The 20,345-nt window shown below is 40.5% G+C and overlaps 1 protein-coding gene across 1 annotated transcript in view; it reads right to left on the minus strand.

Annotated features, from left to right (window-relative positions):
• The window catches only part of LOC126191361 (N-alpha-acetyltransferase 35, NatC auxiliary subunit), a 130,739-nt gene that overhangs the window by 40,535 nt on the left and 69,859 nt on the right, over positions 1–20,345 (minus strand). Inside the window, exons 6-7 of the mRNA XM_049932210.1 lie at positions 11,974–12,172; positions 11,293–11,474 (exon numbers count right to left, since the gene is read on the minus strand). Coding sequence (XP_049788167.1) covers positions 11,293–11,474; positions 11,974–12,172 — 381 coding nt within the window. The remainder of the gene's footprint in view (positions 1–11,292; positions 11,475–11,973; positions 12,173–20,345) is intronic.

The raw sequence follows: 20,345 nt of genomic DNA on the forward strand, positions 1-20,345 counted from the left end.
TTAGGCCATAAATAACATCACATCTGTATTATTCTGGCAGCAGGGATGCCTGGCAACTTAATAATGCAAATACTGAAATACGCTGTGGTGTAGAGATGTGAGTATGTAAGGCCACAGTTGACATGTGGCTTCATCACACTACACTGGTGCCCGACAGTGGCACATGATTTAAACAAAGAGCCAACATTCCTTGCGGTAGATCCATCAGTTCTGTATTGTTGATCTGTGTCACTGTCATGTGCACTGAAATCTAGAAGTTAAGAAATAGCTCCAACTCTAGACACAGCATCAGCAACAATATTTTCAGCACTAGTAATGTGTTGCATTTCAGTCAGAAAGTGGGTACTGAAACTACGGCAGTTCAGCTGTACTGACAGATAATTATTCTGGGACTTTAAAGTCAAACATTAGCAATCGGCAGTCAGTGTATATAATGAAGATGTGGTTTTTGCCCACAGAGATAATGTATCTTTTTCCCTCATAGACAGCCAAGAGCACTGTATAAAATGGCAGCAAAGAATATTGTTGTTCTGTTGGTTTTTTGGATGAAAAGCCTACGGGCTCCCAGGCTCCACTGATGCACTGCTGCAGAACCGCAACCAGAGAGTGGGCTAAAACATTACCAAAAGCACTAGGGCTACATTCATGTAAGTGTCCACAAAACATCAACAAAGGTTATAGAGAAATTCAGGTCCTTAGCAATTCATTAATAATCTCTTGGAAGGTCTGTGCATTGCTGCACAGAGCACACAACATGTAAGTCAGTGCTGTAATTCTGTATTTGGCTGTAACCATCAATGAGGTTCAGAATGAGAAAAAAATATATAACTGAAAAGGTAATGTGTTTAACATCCAAGGTATCACACTAGGTAGTGGTCTGGGATTGTCCAAGTATTTAGTATTCCACAGGGTGTTACAAAAAGGTACGGCCAAACTTTCAGGAAACATTCCTCACACACAAATAAAGAAAAGATGTTATGTGGACATGTGTCAGGATATGCTTAATTTCCATGTTAGAGCTCATTTTCGTTTCGTTCTTCCACCTACGCTCAATGGAGCATGTTATCATGATTTCATACGGGATACTCTACCTGTGCTGCTAGAAGATGTGCCTTTACAAGTACGACACAACATGTGGTTCATGCACGATGGAGCTCCTGCACATTTCAGTCGAAGTGTTTGTACGCTTCTCAACAACAGATTCGGTGACTGATGGATTGGTAGAGGAGGACTAATTCCATGGCCTCCACGCTCTCCTGACCTCAACCCTCTTGACTTTCATTTATGGGGGCATTTGAAAGCTCTTGTCTATGCAACCCCGGTACCAAATGTAGAGACTCTTCGTGGTCATATTGTGGACGGCTGTGATCAATACGCCATTCTCCAGGGCTGCATCAGTGCATCAGGGATTCCATGCGACGGAGGGTGGATGCATGTATCCTCGCTAACGGAGGACATTTTGAACGTTTCCTGTAACAAAGTGTTTGAAGTCACGCTGGTACGTTCTGTTGCTGTGTGTTTCCATTCCATGATTAATGTGATTTGAAGAGAAGTAATAAAATTAGCTCTAACATGGAAAGTAAGCGTTTCCGGACACATGTCCACATAATATATTTTCTTTCTTTGTGTGTGAGGAATGTTTCCTGAAAGTTTGGCCGTACATTTTAGTAACACCCTGTATAATCATCATACACTCACCACAATCTGGCTTCTGTGCTACCAGATGCAACAATAATGCCCATGGGCTATCTGCGTGCCCTAAGTCTTCCTGACCCAGTATGTTAAATATTCAAAGTTTATCATGGGACAAGACACAGTTATAAAGAGAAGATAGGATGGCCAGCTCTGTCTATTTTTGGTGCACTTTTGTTTGGCATAGATGATGGAGGTGGGTGTCTGGCACACCCAATAATCAATGCACAGTCCATTAACAGATGCACAAGAATTGACTGAAATTTACATCAACGTCTACATGACTGTTTTGCAAGTCATACCTAAGTGCCTGGCAGAGGGTTCATTGAACCATTTTCATTCTATTTCTCAACCGTTCCACTCTCAAATAGCGCATGGGAAAAATGAACACTTACATCTTTCCATGCAAGCTCTGATTTATCTTACTTTATTACAAAGAGCAATTGTCACTATGTAGGTGGGTGTCAACAAAATATTTTCAAAGTCAGAGGAGAATGTTGGAGATTGAAATTTCATGAAAATATCTCGCCGCAACAAAAAATAACTTTGTTTTAATGACCGCCACCCCAACTCATGTATTATATCCATGAAATCCTCCCCTAACTTGCAATGAGCTGTCCTCCTTTGAATTTTTTTGATGTCCTCTGTCAATCCTATCTGAGCAATAATTTAGCAGAGGAAAACAAGTGTGGTGTAGGCAGTCTCTTTAGTGGATCTATTTTGTCTTCCAAGTTTTTTTGCCAATAAAATGCCTTCTCCACAGCATTACCTATGAGATCATTTAATATTGTTTGTAACTGTTATTGCTAGGTATTTTGTTGAATTGACATACTTTAGATATGTGTGATTTATCGTGTAACCAAAATTTAATGGATTTGTTTCAGTACACACTTTTTAAAAGTTCAACTGTCACTTTTCGCACCATACAGATACCTTCTTTAAATCATTTTACAATTGGTTTTATCTTCTGATGACTTAACTAGATGGTAAATGACAGAATCATCTGCCAACAATCTAAGAGAGCTGTTCAAACTGTCTTCTATATCATTTATATAGATTAAAAACAGCAGAGTGCTTATAACACCTCCTTGGGGGACGCCAGATATCACTTTTCTTTTATTCAATGTCTTCCTGTCAACTACAAACTGTGACCTTCCTGACACGAAATCAGAAATCCAGTTGCACAACTGGGACAATACTTCATGAGGGTGCAATCTGATTAAAAGCTCTCGTCAGGAATGGAATCAAAAGCCTTTTGGAAACCTAGAAATATAGCTGTCAATAGGACCCCGGGAGTAGACAACATTCCATTAGAACTACTGATAGCCTTGGGAGAGTCAGCCCTGACAAAACTCTGGTGAGCAAGATGTATGAGACAGGCAGTTACATGATTTCAAGTCATGGGAAAGGCATGTGCTTCAAGAAGGTACCCTATCAGCTAGTCTTCCCACTTAATATTTACATACGCATTTTCCCATTTCCCACGTTCTCTTATTACATACACTGATACATCTAATAACTAACAAGAAAAACCCTGGAAAATTCTCTTATATCACATTCCACATTAGTCCCACATTTTCACAAACATTTTCTAACACTTTCCAATGTTGACATAAGAAGACCACGCATTCCTTGATCTGTATAACTCATTTACATTGATCTTTAAGCATACTATCCTGTCGCCTCATCATTATGACCTAACCAGTAATGAAAGCTATTTACAATAGAACGGAGTCACTGGCAGTGTTACTATCTACGTGTACTCAGTCACACTCACCAGGCAAAATGCTATAATGAACACAATTCTCGAACTTCGTTCTCAGAATACACAATAATACTTCACCATCATATTCCTCATGATACTTCATAATGAACCTCAGTATCTAAACTCATAGATTCCCTTCATTCTGAGACCAGTGTATTACACTGCATGAGCTGCTCAATATCACTGTCTTACAACCTGGCTCACAGGCACTTTCCAGCTATGCACTGCTACCTCTCACCCCCCAGAGACTATTTCCTAGTTTACCCTTGTGCCCATAATATACCTTTGAAAAACTTCATAAAACTTTCCCATCACATTCTCCTGTTGTAGTGAATTCCTACAAGCATCATTGGTGGATTTACTGCTGTTAAGTGCACTGTCTACAGGCAGACCTAGAGCAGTTTAATTGATGATGTGATGTCTAATGATAAAATCTGATATCTGTGAGGTACACCTAAGTGTATTGCTGCTTTGGGTCAGTGTTGCACAATGCACAGACGGAAAATTTGAACCAGCCGATTCCGTTGCGACTCTCAGACCTTGCTTTACTTAGTCAGTGCTGAACTACCACTTGCTACATCTAGCTTATATCTATCTATGTCTGCGAACTAAATCACATTCACTAACTTCATACTACACACTTTACTAATTATTCCAACTGCTAATGTTTCCTACAAAACTAAACCCACTAAGTACCAATGGATCACGTATTCCAAGTAATCTAAATCTAACCTAAAAGCTCCTCCAACCTTTTAACTAAACTTTACTGCTTACAATATTAATTCTACTTTATAAAATTCCTATTTACAGGAAAAACTTATTGCTATTTTGGCCTATTCCTTCATCCTCTTGGCACCCATGATTTACCACGTCTAAGCCATCACTGGTCTACGGAATGAACTTTTTGAAGGCAAACCCAACAAAACACATCATTTAACTTGAGACAAGGCTGAATGGCCTTGTAAATTATGTTGCATACAGGTTACTGGCAATAGGGGTTCATTATCAGATCTTTCCCAAGCACTACAACTGAGCCTACTCCTGACATACTGAACAAGGATACAAAGATACCATAATACATGGATCCCATGAGTGAAAATTAAAATTCTGTGCTGCTACTCGTACATGTTACTGTCCCAGCTGAATCACTCTTGCAGTCTTCTGCCTCAGAATGCTGCGGATCTCCTTTGTTGCCGTCGATCATCTGTGTCACTTCTGTCACCCAAAATGTAAAGGGACAGAAGAAAGCAGCTCCACGATGGGTGGCAAAATGTAGCAGATCAGAAGTAGTTGCAGAGATACAGGAGTGAAACAGACAGTTGTTTCTTGTCATGGTATGCCTGGGTCTTCCTTGGACCAATGTCCAACGGTTCATAGAAGGCTTGGGAGACAAGTGCAACACTGTGGGGAAGCTGCAGATGAACATAAACAGTTCTTTATCAATTTATTCAGCTTGGACAGTCATCCAGATGTGGTTAACACATGCTGCTGGGAAGGAAGCGCACTGACCTGGTGTAGTCAGTATACCGGAGTTGAGATGACAGAGCAGGTCAAACACCGCACTTGGCCCTCTGCAGCACATGGCGGCCGGCAGCAGTGACAGGTGTTGCGACAGGTCGTCGTACTGTCCAGAGTCTAACTCTGAACTGATGGCTAGAGAGCAGTGGTGGACTGCTTGTCGAGATGGTGGTGGAGTGTTAGCTGCCAGGGCCTGGGCAGTCAACAACTGGTCCCTCGTTCATGGCCCAGTGATGGCTTGGTGGCAACATAGTTATGGCAAAGATTCCAAGGTTGCAGCTGACATGGAATGAGCACAATTTTGTTGCCCAGCTGGTCAAATGATGACGAGCTGGTTTGTTGTTGTTGTTGTTGTTGTTGTTGTTGTTGTTGTTGTTGTGGTCTTCAGTCCTGAGACTGGTTTGATGCAGCTCTCCATGCTACTCTATCCTGTGCAAACTTCTTCATCTCCCAGTACCTACTGCAGCCTACATACTTCTGAATCTGCTTAGTGTATTCATCTCTTGGTCTCCCTCTACGATTTTTACCCTCCACGCTGACCTCCAATACTAAATTGGTGATCCCTCGATGTCTCAGAACATGTCCTACCAACCGATCCCTTCTTCTAGTCAAGTTGTGCGACAAGCTTCTCTTCTCCCCAATTCTATTCAATACCTCCTCATCAGTTATGTGATCTACCCATCTAATCTACAGCATTCTTCTGTAGCACCACATTTCGAAAGCTTCTATTCTCTTCTAGTCTAAACTATTTTACTTTCAGAAATGACTTCCTGACATTTAAATCTATACTCGATGTTAACAAATTTCTCTTCTTCAGAAACGCTTTCCTTGCCATTGCCATTCTACATTTTATATCCTCTCTACTTCGACCATCATCGGTTATTTTGCTCCCCAAATAGCGAAACTCCTTTACTATGATAAGTGTCTCATTTCCTAATCTAATTCCCTCAGCATCACCCTCCTTTGAAGACACTGTCCATTCCGTTCAGCTGCTCTTCCAAGTCCTTTGCTGTCTCTGACAGAATTACAATGTCATCGGCGAACCTCAAAGTTTTTATTTCTTCTCCATGGATTTTAATACCTACTCCAAACTTTTCTTTTGTTTCCTTTATTGCTTGCTCAATATACAGATTGAATAACATCGGGGATAGGCTACAACCCTATCTCACTCCCTTCCCAACCACTGCTTCACTTTCATACCCCTCGACTCTTATAACAGTCATCTGCTTTCTGTACAAATTGTAAATAGCCTTTCGCTCCCTGTATTTTACCCCTGCCACCTTCAGAATTTGAAAGAGAGTATTCCAGTCAACATTGTCGAAAGCTTTCCCGAAGTCTACAAGTGCTAGAAACGTAGGTTTGCCTTTGCTTACTCTTTCTTCTAAGATAAGTCGTAGGGTCAGTATTGCCTGACGTGTTCCAACATTTCTATAGAATCCAAACTGATCTTGCCCGAGGTCGGCTTCTATCAGTTTTTCCATTCATCTCTAAAGAATTCGCATTAGTATTTTGTGGGTGTGACTTATTAAACTGATAGATCGGTAATTTTCACATCTGTCAACACCTGCTTTCTTTGGGATTGGAATTATTATATTCTTCTTGAAGTCTGAGGGTATTTCGCCTGTCTCATACATCTTGCTCACCAGATGGTAGAGTTTTGTCAGGACTGGCTCTCCCAAGGCTGTCAGTAGTTCTAATGGAATGTTGTCTACTCCGGGGGCCTTGTTTCGACTCAGGTCTTTCAGTGCTCTGTCAAACTCTTCACGCAGTATTGTATCTCCCATTTCATCTTCATCTACATCCTCTTCCATTTCCATAATATTGTCCTCAAATAAATCACCCTTGTATAGACCCTCTATATACTCCTTCCACCTTTCTGCTTTCCCTTCTTTGCTTAGAACTGGTTTTCCATCAAAACTCTTGATATTCATGCAAGTGATTCTCCTTTCTCCAAAGGTCTCTTTAATTTTCCTGTAGGCAGTATCTATCTTACCCCTAGTGAGATAAGCCTCTACATCCTTACATTTGACGTCTCGCCATCCCTGCTTAGCCATTTTGCACTTCCTGTCGATCTCATTTTTGAGATGTTTGTATTCCTTTTTGCCTGCTTCATTCACTGCATTTTTATATTTTCTCCTTTCATCAATTAAATTCAATATTTCTTCTGTTACCCAAGGATTTCTACTAGCCCTCGTCTTTATACCCACATGATCCTCTGCTGCCTTCACTACTTCATCCCTCAACGTTACCCATTCTTCTTCTACTGTATTTCTTTCCCCCATTCTTGTCAATTTTTCCCTTACGCTCTCCCTGAAACTCTGTACGACCTCTGGTTTAGTCTGTTTATCCAGGTCCCATCTCCTTAAATTACCACCTATTTGTAGTTTCTTCAGTTTTAATCTACAGTTCATAACCAATAGATTGTGGTCAGAGTCCACATCTGCCCCTGGAAATGTCTTACAATTTAAAACCTGGTTCCTAAATCTCTGTCTTACCATTATATAATCTATCTGAAACCTTTTAGTATCTCCAGGGTTCTTCCATGTATACAACCTTCTTTCATGATTCTTGAACCAAGTGTTAGCTATGATTAAGTTGTGCTCTGTGCAAATTTCTACCAGGCGGCTTCCTCTTTCATTTCTTAGCCCCAATCCATATTCACCTACTACGTTTCCTTCTCTCCCTTTACCTACTATTGAATTCCAGTCACCCGTGACTATTAAATTTTCGTCTCCCTTCACTACCTGAATCCTTTCTTTTATCTCTCATACATTTCATCAATTTCTTCGTCATCTGCAGAGCTAGTTGGCATATAAACTTGTACTACTGTAGTAGGTGTGGACTTCGTGTCTATCTTGACCACAATAATGCGTTCACTATGCTGTTTGTAGTAGCTTACCCGCACTCCTATTTTTTTATTCATTATTAAACCTACTGCTGCATTACCCCTATTTGATTTTGTATTTATAACCCTGTATTCACCTGACCAAAAGTCTTGTTCCTCCTGCCACCGAACTTCACTAATTGCCACTATATCTAACTTTAACCTATCCATTTCCCTTTTTAAATTTTCTAATCTACTTGCCCTATTAAGGGATCTGACATTCCACACTCCGATCTGTTGGACGCCAGTTTTCTTTCTCCTGATAACGACGTCCTCTTGAGTAGTCCCCGCCCGGAGATCTGAATGGGGGACTATTTTACCTCCGGAATATTTTACCCACGAGGACACCATCATCATTTAATCATACAGTAAAGCTGCATGCCCTCGGGAAAAATTACGGCTGTAGTTTCCCTTTGCTTTCAGCCGTTCGCAGTACCAGAACAGCAAGGCCATTTTGGTTAGTGTTAGAAGGCCGGATCAGTCAATCATTCAGACTGTTGCCCCTGCAATTACTGAAAAGGCTGCTGCCCCTCTTCAGGAACCACACGCTTCTCTGGCCTCTCAACAGATACCCCTCCGTTGTGGTTGCACCTGCGGTATGGCTATATGTATTGTTGAGGCACACAAGCCTCCCCACCAACGGCAAGGTCCATGGTTCATGGGGGGTTTGGGCCAGTTTAAATGCTGCTGCTCCGTGCTGACTTTGATGTAGTGGCTGTATTTGTATGTCACACCAAACAATCTGGAACAAGTGTGACTATTGGAATGGATGTCATAACCGGCAGTAGGTCTGGCTGTAGTAACTTCCTGATAGTTGGGCCACACATTGGCAAGTGGAGGTCCAATGACACAGAAGCGGTTGCATCTGCTGATCATGCAGTTCAATGACCAGTGCTGGCTGGCTATGGCCAGATTACAACTATGGAATCCATCTTCCATTCCCAGTTCTGCTATAGTTTATGCCCTTACACCAGGAACTGCAGCTCAGTGGCTTCACTGCTACACTATGTGCAGCAGTCATTGGCTAAACTGCAGCTGTTAGCAAACTTGGCACTAACCACATGGGGTTCCACTCAGGTTTTTTAACAAGCATCATAATAATCTACACTGACATGCCTTGCTCCAAATGGTCTATGACAAGGACATTCCTATCAGTCTAGCATGAGCAAGATTCGTACAATGCCAAATCCACAAAGCAGTGCATTCCTTTTTTTTCTGTGGGCTGTAGACCATTTACACACTCTGGAGAGCAACCTGGTGCACCATACCAATATGTCTTGATGCCAAGTCATACGTAGTAATCTAATGAGGTGCAATGCTCATGGTATATATTTGTAGAGCTGCAATCTATGGCAAACTGTCCGTACTTTCTGATAACTTGTTCAAATCTAGTTTGTATTACATTCACAAAAAGGTGTGTTGAGTTTCTGACAAGTGTGACATCCATTTTCAGTGCAGGAATCACCATGCTCTTCTGCACCCTCGGACAGGTGGAGATGAGGAGTGGTAATGATTTCGTGTCTTCCAGATTTTCCCTGCACATAAGTTGGTGTAACTATTATGTACATGAGGATGATAAGCAGCAAGTGGTCTGTTCTTTCAGATATTCATATTGGTTTGTTCTATGGAAGGGGGGAGAGGGATTTCATGGTCACACTGCTTACACTGAGGATGGTATGGGTTTCATGATGTGACATTACTTTGTTGCATCCTGTGTTATGTCAGTGGTGGCAGAATGGCTCTCAGCAAGACTGAACCACAGTGCTAGCACTCAGCACAGAAGGTCTGTGCTTTGAAGGCCACACAGTGCATTTCCACACTTAGGAAGCATGAGCAATCTGGCTTATCGGACTTACCACTGCAGGTAGATAGTGGCTGACTCACTTTGTCTGCTGTTGTTGTTGTTGTTAGTCTTGCATCTAGTGCATCAAACAGTTGCTGGCTTGGACAGAAGTGAGTTTGCTGCCATGAAGAAATTTCACCATGGTATTCGTTTTATGATTTCTGCTGACAACCTTGAGATTCCCTGTGTAAGGCAGCAACTTCCTCCTGATGCAAAATACAGTATTGTTTGTTGCTGGATTAACAGAAGAGCTAAAGGAGATTAGAAAAAAGGATGCTTCTTCATAGGCTCATTAACACAAGAACATCACAGAAACGTTCAATGAACTCCAGTGGGAAACATTTTACAAAGGGGGTTGCGTACTGTGGAGAGACTTACTCTCAAACTCCAGATAGCCTGCATTCGAAGACATATCAGTAACCACATTTTCTACACAAACTTCGTTTAATGTGTGTGAGGAAAATAGTGGAATATACAGAGTAGCAGCAACAATCTTTTTTCCTGTGCACTGACTGCAAATGGAATGTAAAAGGAAAAATGACTCTGGTACATCATGTATCTTATACTACCCAGTAGTTTGCAATGTGTAGATATAGAGGGAAATGTAAAAGTGATTCACTGTAATCTTCTATAGGGGTTACAAACCCTGCTGCAGAAAATACATTTTCTACATTTCTATTGATTGCCCAAACAACTGTTATATTTGCACTATCAGTACAGTATGAGAGGGATTTATGTCACCCACTAGTTAGAGAAAAGTGGCTCACTTCAATGAACTGTCATCTGTTATTCTATGATTTTGTCCTCACAACTTCTTGCATTTAATATCACTTCCCAAGTGTGAAAATCAAGTAACACAAGTATCAATGCCACATCATTTTGGTGTGTGAAGCCATTTTTAATTTCTTAAATGTTGGAGATGTAGTATTTTTCTATACCACCGAGGATTGCTGCATCTTTGTTGTCACATGATGAATCCAAATTTTGTCCATTACAACAATATTTTGTAAAAAGGGCATTGCTTTCATATAAAGTGCATCTAGTACAGAAGGCACACTCCCCTCCAAGCAGCTTCTAAGGATTTAAAAGTTGCCTTGACATCCAGCATGAGTGTGTCATATGGAAGCACAGGTACTAATAAAGGGGTGTGTACACACTGTAACAGACTAAGCCTGCTAGCAATATTGTTAAGAGAAAAGCTGCAGATATTCTACATAATACCTTTAACAGGAGGTTTTAAGGATGAAAAAATATGATTACACTACATTCACCACTACAAGGGCATACAATAGTGAGCGATCAACAAATAATGTGAGGTTATGACTCACTACGTGTATCATCCATAACATGGTTACTCTGCTGTATTCCTCACAGGTATTTTAAGGATCCAAATAGAACATGGAAACTATAAAAGTTACTATTACCTTAATTTATGAACTGTCATCATATCAGACTTTTAATTAGTCAACCATATCTCTCAAACAACAACAAAGATGTCTTTTTATTAAAGTACCTGTCTAGAAAAAGAAACACCTACAATATACTAACATTGTAAATGAATGAAAATATGTAAACAGGCAGTGAACTTACAAGTGCAGAGTGGAAAGATGTGTAGTTAGTAATTTTGCAAACCACTTTCAGTCTGTTTAATAGCTCCTCAAAATATTCAAAGGCTTCAATCCGAGATTTTATTTTTGTATAGCGTGGAAAAGTTGGGGGCAGCAGACGTTGATTAACAAGGGGATCAAATCCCATTATTGTTGGATGATCGGCTGAAATGAAATTAAAATTAAAATCAGTGAACTATTTCAAGAGCTTGTGGTGAAAAATGACAGCTTGCAACACTTTTGTATATAAGGAGAAAATTAAGTAATACAATAACTCTATTTATTTCCATCTATCTAATGCCAGAAGATATTTTTCATGCAAATAGGCCAACAGATACCAGAAGACCAACAGCGATCCCTCTAAAAGTAATAGTTATAAACTTGACTTATAGGTGGAGTGACACTGAATTTTCGAAATTAGAATAATGAGGTTGTAATTTTTTGTTTCCAGATCAAGATCCGTCAAAAGTAATATCACAATGTCTGTAGGTGAACAGAAGGATTGCACTTGAGAAAACACACACACACACACACACACACACACACACACACACACACACACACACACACACACACACAAAACTGTATAACTATGCAGATACACACAAAAATTTCAAGGTGCTTTGAGTTAAAAGACAAATCATCATTTCAAATATGTATTTACATTCAACTTCAGGTTGCACTCCACGGCCAACAGTGCGATGAACAGTAGACAACAATTCCAGGCAGCTGGAAAGAAGTCGGGGGCAATCGGCAAGAGTTGCTGAAGTTAGTTGTTGATCTCGGCGCCCGAGTGTGCATAAGGCCTGATATAAAAGTCTTGTTAGTTTGATACGTGACATCAATGCCACAAGATCATCATGCTGAAAGAAGAAGAAGAAGAAAATGTATATTATCACCATAATTACACTCATGTTAGAACTTTGCTTATTCTTAAGCATTCTAACAATATTATTAAGTAAAACACAGCATTAAAAGAGTGACATTAATTACAAATATACTTACAATTGGTAATGCAAATACTTTGAAATGTGAGGAAATAGCACAGTCAGCAGACACCAAAAAAGGTCAATTATAGTACAAAATTGTGTAGTTGCAAATTTTTGCACAATGCTAAGGGAGAGTGTCATGAACGACATACTAAAAATCCCGACCAGTGGCATGTGAGTGTTGGGAGGAGGGTGGGTTTAAAGGTCACTTAGTTAGGTTATTCTCAAATAACTCTAAAGCCACAGCTTCTAGTGAAAATATTGTCCAGTACAAAATTATAGTACAGTGTAACCTCTCAAGAAGACCACCCCTACAAGCCAACCCTGTCTCTAAATGACTGCTTTTTAAGGAACAGAAATAAACTTCCATAAGAGCAACGTATCTTTATCCCCTTTAAGATGACCACCCCTTTACCTGACCAACAACCAGTCTTTAACTAACAATGTCCTCTCGTTATGATGACCACCAATAATCAATGAAGAGGGAATGAGTATAATGTATTACTGTAACGTTCCTTGTCAACAATCTCAAAAATTTTATTGCCATTTTTACTTCTAATAGCAAACAGTTCTGATTTTTCCTCTGCAGTGAACGGTCATGGCTACTTCAAATAAAATAAAAGTAGTAGTTCTTTCACTACAACAGCGAATATCTGTTATTACAGACAGAGTGAAAAAGGGAAATCTCAGCATCAATTTGCAAGGGAGTTTAACTGTGGAAAAAGCCAAATATAGAATACAATTGCAAACTCCAGCAAGTGTGTTAAGGAATGGGAAGAAACTTCCAACAAAAATTCAAAGAAAAGATGGTGGCAACCATTTGAAGACATTAATAATGCTGTTTTAGAGTGGTTTAATAAAGCACATCATAAAGGATTGCCTATTAGTGGACCGATGCTACAAGAAAAAGCTCTTAAATTTGCTTCTTATCTCAGAATTCCTAATTTCAATGCAAGCAACGGCTGCTTGGACTAATTTCATGTTCGACACAGTATCGTTTTCCGAGCAGTCTGTGGAGAAAGTGCAGAAGTCAATTAAGATGCTTTATCTGACTGTAATTCAGGGCTTAGTGCAGTTACAAGTGGCTGTTATTATAGTGACATTAACAATATGGGTGAAACTGGCGTATTTTTTAAAGCTATTTCAGACAAAACACCAACTGTGAAGTTGGTCCTCATGGGCGTCCCTGCCACAAGTAACACATTTAGCCGCATTAGAACAAGACTGGCGGGTGTGGTTAAAATGCTGACAATGGTAGCAGCGCGTAGGTGTCGGGACATAGGGGCGAACAGAAATAACCTCATAGCCCGCTTTGATGCGCGACGACAGCTGAACACTATCAAAGGTCAAGAAAAGTGTCCGGGTCGGTACAAGGTCATTGTCGACCTTTTTCATGACTCTATGGACAGCCGTCACGCCCTGCTCAGCAAGGAAAGACTGAATCTCCTCGTCAGTCAATCTGTCGAGTGATCTAGTAGATACCACACCACGCAACAAATTCAAAGTGCAGTGAGCCTCCACCCGGACAGGGAACGTGTACAGGAGTGTGGCCCAAAGGAGTTTTTGTGCCTGAAAGGCACTCTCAGTTTCCAACAACAAGGTACCGCTACGCATCCTGGTACAAAACTTGACAGGTCCGGCTAAGGCATCTATGCCCTTCTGAATAATGGAAGGGTTGACAGATGAAAAATCCTTTCCGTCGTCAGATCTAGAAACTATGAGGAACTTTGTGGCAGGTGGTAGTACTTTTGTCACTGGTGGCTGGTCAAGTTTCCGTTTTTGGGCAGAAGTCGAGAGAGAAGAAGATAAATCCATTGCGGATGAATCCCCCATGATTTCCAGCGTCTCCGATGGCGTGCTCCTTCCGTGTGGGGACCCTCTCAGAGGGTGCTCCCGCCTTGGGTGAATGGGTGAATGTTTACACCTCAGGTCATACGTCCCGAGAAACGGACGGAGGGACCAATTGGCATGGTCGGAAGGTGTCAGCTTGGGCAATCACCCCTCCCCGGGCCCGGCCTTTACCAGGGGGTACGCACAAGCCCTACTTGTCTACCCAGGGCAGGGAATTACGCTTTACCCCGTCACCGGCTATGCGTGCGAACACGTGGGTCGGCCTTCAGGCATGCACAGGGAGGAAAGAAGAATAGGAAAAAAAGGAAAAAAAGGGAGAGAGGGAGGGAAATGACAGACTGTCTCAAATGATAAGGTGGAGACCATAGGGTGGAGCAGAAGGCAAGGAGAAGAAGGCAATATAAAAAGTAAGGAAGACAGTGAGAGAGGGAGAAGGACAAAGAAAGGAAACAAAAAAGGAAGGAAGAAACCAGAATAAGCGAAAAACCAAAATGACCACAAATGTAAGTCGTTGAACCGTCCGTCTCCAGACGCAGGCGCAAACTACCCTCTTGAGGGAGAGGGACTTCTTTTAGTCGCCTCTTACCACAGGCCGGCATACCTCAGGCCTATTCATACCCCGGACCCGCAGGGGGGATAAACATTGATGAAAAGCAAAACTTTCATGCACATGTAGAAATCATCAGCTGGAGAGGCATTAAAATCCTAAATCAAATAGCAACCACTGACTAGAGAATTTTTCAGCTGCCAGTAAGTACAATAAGAACATACCACAATGCAATCTTAAATGCTACTGTGGGCTTCAGGTTGAGCATTTTGGGCTCATAGGGCCAGCAAGGTAAGGACAGTACAGGTTATACACTGAGTGTACAGAAGTGTACTCCTACATCTGACAGCCGCATACAGAAAAATACCAACTGAGGTGATGCTGATGATACTACGCTTGCTATCTCTAGACCTAGCACTACGAAAGAGATGTGCCCAATTTTGGATGGAAAAGGGCAAGAGAATGGCAAGAAATATGGGACAGTGCCGAACCAGGGAAGAGAACCCACCTGTTCCTTCCTAACATAAAAGAAAGATAAAGAGTGTCATACTTTCTTCTAACCAAAAGAGTTATATGTAACCTGTTGGGATATGGTCCATATCCCTACCACTTACTGAAAATACGACGACACACCGCGGACACTTTTGAATATGGGGCAATCAGTATGCCGGACCCATTGTCTAGGAATGTGCCATTAGACAAGAAGAGGCCATATCTTGACAATAAGACACATAATGGCTGAACATCCACTGTAGCAACATTCCAGAAGCACTGAGGAGATGAGCCTCAGGGAGGACCAGAAAGGATTTACTGAGACCCTGACAGCCATCACCCAATCTCTGCACCTTGGATCGCAAAGCAGCAGAGTCCCTTTGAATCCCGAGTTGAACCTCAGTGCTCCAGGGCTAACTATCTGGGCAAATGGGAAATCTAGCTTGGTTCTGATACCTAGTACAGTAGTGTAATGTGGTGCAGTGTAGTGCTACATGGTGTACTGTTGTACAGCAATGTAGTTCAGACTTATAAATTACAAAATTTGTTATCCAGCAAGGCAGGATAGTGTAACAAACCAGGAGATGTGCCTTCTGGATTCCAAATGAACATGTATCTGTGCACCAGATGGCCAAAAAGAGTATGTCGACTTTTTCTTTTTTTTAAAAAAATTTTCTTTTTTATGTACACATTTTATGTAGATTTTTTCCTCTCAAAAGGCCATAATGCTTAGTTATACTAACACATTTGAAATTATTTTACAATATTATGTGCTATATTCATGCCAATTCACATGCAGCAATTGATAACACACTAAATGAAAACAGCAAATAAATAATGTTAGCATGCTGTTCACTGGTATGGCAGCAGAAGTTAAGCATTTTCTCTTCACTGTGTAGAGTTAATTGCAGATAGAAAGAAACCAAAACAATAAACTATTTCAGATTTTTTTAAAATATGCACTTAATTTAAATTGTTTTAATCTCATACTCTGAGTATGTAAAGAGAATGACAGCAAGAGTAATTTATTCATTTTTGCTTGCTGTGTTTCCAACGTTTTCCTGTATTTTACACTTTCTTGCAGTTATACTTTTTTGGGTCAGGTCACTGTAAAGTGTAAAACGGGGGGTTTACTGTGTATGTAAATAAATGGGATAGTGACACATACATACAAAGATGGTGGTATCATATACACAAGATATAAAAGGACAGTGCATTGGAAGAGTTGTCTTTTGTACTCAGGTGAGTCATGTGCAAAAGGTTCCCCGTCATGATTATGGCCATGCAATGGGAATTAATGGACTGTGAATGAGGAATGGTAGTTGGAGCTAGAAGCAAGGGACATTTAGAAAGTGTTAACAAATTCAATATTTCAAGACCCACAGTGTCAAGAATGTGCCACGAAAACCAAATTTCAAGCATTGCCTTTCACCACAGACAACGCAGTGACTAAAGGCCTTCACTTAACAATCAAGAACAGTGACATTTGTGTTGTCAGTACTAAAAGACAAGCAACACTGCATGAAATAACAGCTGAAATCAATGTGGGATGTATGATGAAAGTATCCATTACGAGAGTGTGGTGAAATTTGGCATTAATGGGCAATGGCAGCAGATGACTGATGTGAGGGCCTTTACTAACAGCATGACATTGTCTGCAGCATCTCTCCTGCATTTGTCACCACATCAATTTGACCCTAGATGATGAAAACAATGGCCTGGTCAGAAGAGTCCCAATTTCTTTTGATAAGAGCTGATGATAGGGTTTGAGTGTGGAGCCGAGCCCACGAAACTATGGACCCAAGCAGTCAATAAGGCACCGTGCAAGGTGGTGGTGGCTTCTTAATGGTATGAGCTGGGTTTAGATGGAACTGACTGGGTCCTCTGGTTCATGTGAACTGATTGTTGCCTGGAAATGGTTATGTTCGACTACTTGGAAACCATTTGCAACCATTCATTGATTTCATGTTCCCAAACAATGGTGGAATTTTTATGGAGACAATGTGATATGTCACAGGGTCCCAACTGTTGGCTACAGTTTGAAGAGCATTCAGGACAATTTGAGAGAATGTTTTGTCCCTCCTAATCGTCCAAGATGAATCCCATCAAACATTTATGGGACATAATCAAGAGGTAAGCTCATGCACAAAATGCTGCACCAGCAACAATTAAACAATTATGGACAGCTATAGATGCAGCATGGCCAAATATTTCTCCTGGGGACTTCCAACAACTTGCCGAGCCCATGTCACACCGAGTTGCTGCAGTAAGCCAGGCAAAAAGAGGTCCGACATAATATTAGGAGGTACCCATGACCTGTGACGTCAGTGTGTATATACAGGGTTAATCACCTAAAACTCGCACCACAAATATTGCGGAAATGGAGAGAGCTACTGATGTGCGGTTTTCACAGAATGTATTGGTAGTCAGGGGCTCATATTGTTAGCCAATCAACAGATTGTAATAATACATAGAAAGCGTATTTTTTTCTGCACACATACACTTTTCTGAATGGAAAAATACCTACTGACATTTACAAACTAAAAGTAGGGTAAATTAGAATGTTAGTGGTGTTTGTTGCAGGATTCTAGTGCAACTCATTTATGAGATATCTCATTTTGAAAAGTTTCCACACCAACACTCGTACAATACCTGTAGTAGCGCACACTAATGAAGAACACGAGTGCATACACAAGTTGTGTGGATTCTTATGAGTAATAAGACAACTGATAACAAGGTTGTGTTCAAAATGACCAACGGCAGCATCAATACAAGTTTTCAGTCTGGCGTGGAACAACTGCTGCACCCTTACTAGCATTCCAGCAGAGATGTCTGAGTAGGGTGCGGTAATACATCGTTATCATTGGGTGTAGATCGTATGTCCTTGTAGACAGAGTCTTTCAGCTTTCAACACAGAAAAAAAGTCTACAGGCGTCAAATCTGGGGAATGGGCCAGCTGAGGTACAGGTCCTCTGCATCCAATCCAACACTTTGGAAACAATTTGTAAAGAAATGCTATAGTACTTCATACACTATGGGCTGGACAAGTATGTTGGTATCACGAGTTCCTTCTAGTCTACAGAGGAACAGCTTCTGGCATCCATGGACGATGGTCCATTAGGTGTCTGCAATACTTGTTGCATTCACTGTTCAGTTTATGAAAAACGAACCTATGAACTGATGGTTCACTGTCAAACCCCACCCATTTCCTTCCCATGGCCACTGACGTGCTACAGTGGTTTACCTGGCTATGACTGATAAATGTGGCTTTAGTCACTAAACAAGGTACATGATACATCTTGAGTGCCATGTCGTAATGCTCATGTACAGAAGTTAACACAATTATCACAATCATTTCCATGCATTTCTTGATGGAGAGAGATGTGACGGGGATGGAACATATATCGATGGAGAATGCGTACGACACTAGCCTGATTCATGCCACTTCCTCATGCATTTTCATGGGTGCTAATGTGTTGATCAACTGCAAACAGCAGCATGAACATTAATTTCCTCCTCTTCTGTTGTCACTTGTTTCCTTCTGTTACAGTGTCTAGGTGTTACAATGCCACGCTGATAAATAATTGCCAAGATGATTGATGGCTATTGGGATATCTTGCCGCATACACTGAACAAGAATGAACTGAATTCTTCCCACACACTACATACACCACGAGTACCTCAGCTCTTTCTGGATTGGTAAATCTCATCGTCCACTTGTGACGAAGTAAGCTGGGATAATTTTAATTCCTCTCTTGTTTTGCCATCTGCCTCCTTAAATTCAGTGTGTTACTTTTAACTATTTATCATTAGCATAAGCGAATATAATCTGCATTTTCATACAAGAGAAGGGTGGGCCCTTAGTTTTAAAGTAAATAACACCAGATCTAATTTTGTGCCTTGTTTAATATATGTAACTGATTTTCTAATTTATTTTGACTATTCTTAGTTAGTATCTTTCAGTACAGGGTGAAATCAGTAACTGTTTCGTAATTTAAATTCTACTTTTGATGTATAAACAAATATAAATTCTGTAATAATTGTAAACATTTGAAAGACGAAATGCGAGCATTCTTTAAGTATTTATTTGGCTCTATTCAAAAACGTTAGCAAAGCCAGTCCTTAATTAATTCCAAACTAATTAACAGTTTTGTCAAAAGTATTGTTTACACTAAATCTTGCAGTGGAAGAAACTTAACAAGAACCAATCTTTCTATGTATTCAGTTAATTTAATGAAGTAAGTTTTCAGTTAATTTAATGAAGTAAGTTTTAATTTTAATTTCTGTAAATTTCACTTCGAACAACGTACAGTTTCAGATATATAAGGGCCCAATTTCCAGTCATGAGTCAGTCGGTCAACGACCGAGTTTCAGACGAGAAATCTGAGTTGGTTAGAACACCACAATGCTTCACCTTAACTGTGGAATAAGTGTTAAACAATTAGGCCATGTGTAAAAACAATGACAGTGTCTGCTCCATACGTAAATGATTATTCTTCAAGAACTGTGAACTTGTGGTTAGGTTTTACTGCTTGTAGATGTTCAATAGTACACTACTGTAGCAGTACGTGGAGTTTTGCCTGCAAACTATTAACGACACTTACCAAAAGTTAAACAATAGTGCACTGACCGTATAACTGTGTATTATTGAGCAGTTGTGAACAGTGAAATTAAAGTACTGTGAAATGCAACTGTGCACCTCTCGGCTACATTATTTACAGTAGCCAGTGTTGGAATCCACAACCTATTTTTCAGCCAGTGTAGCAACGCAGTACATCGACACCAAGGACAACAAACGAATAAGAGATAAAAGCAGGCAGAACTGCTACACACTCATGACTCACCGCTTGGACTGTCACACACTGGCTGATTGGCACACAGGCATACTGTAAGAAAACATAACATCATACCTAATAACTATGCAGGCTGAATGGCAAAAACAAATGTAGTGTGGAAACTTTTCAAAATACAATATCTCATAAATGGCTTGCATTAGAATTCTGCAAAAAATACCACTGACATTCTGATTACCCTAATTTTAGGTTGTGAATGTCAATAGGCATTGTTCCATTTAAAAAGTGTACGTTTGCACAAAAATACATTTTCTAAGTATTATTACAATCTGTTGATTGGCTGACAGTACATGCCCCTGACTAC

The sequence above is a fragment of the Schistocerca cancellata genome, chromosome 6 (genome assembly GCF_023864275.1).
Source record: "Schistocerca cancellata isolate TAMUIC-IGC-003103 chromosome 6, iqSchCanc2.1, whole genome shotgun sequence".
In the NCBI taxonomy this organism is placed as follows: domain Eukaryota; kingdom Metazoa; phylum Arthropoda; class Insecta; order Orthoptera; family Acrididae; genus Schistocerca; species Schistocerca cancellata.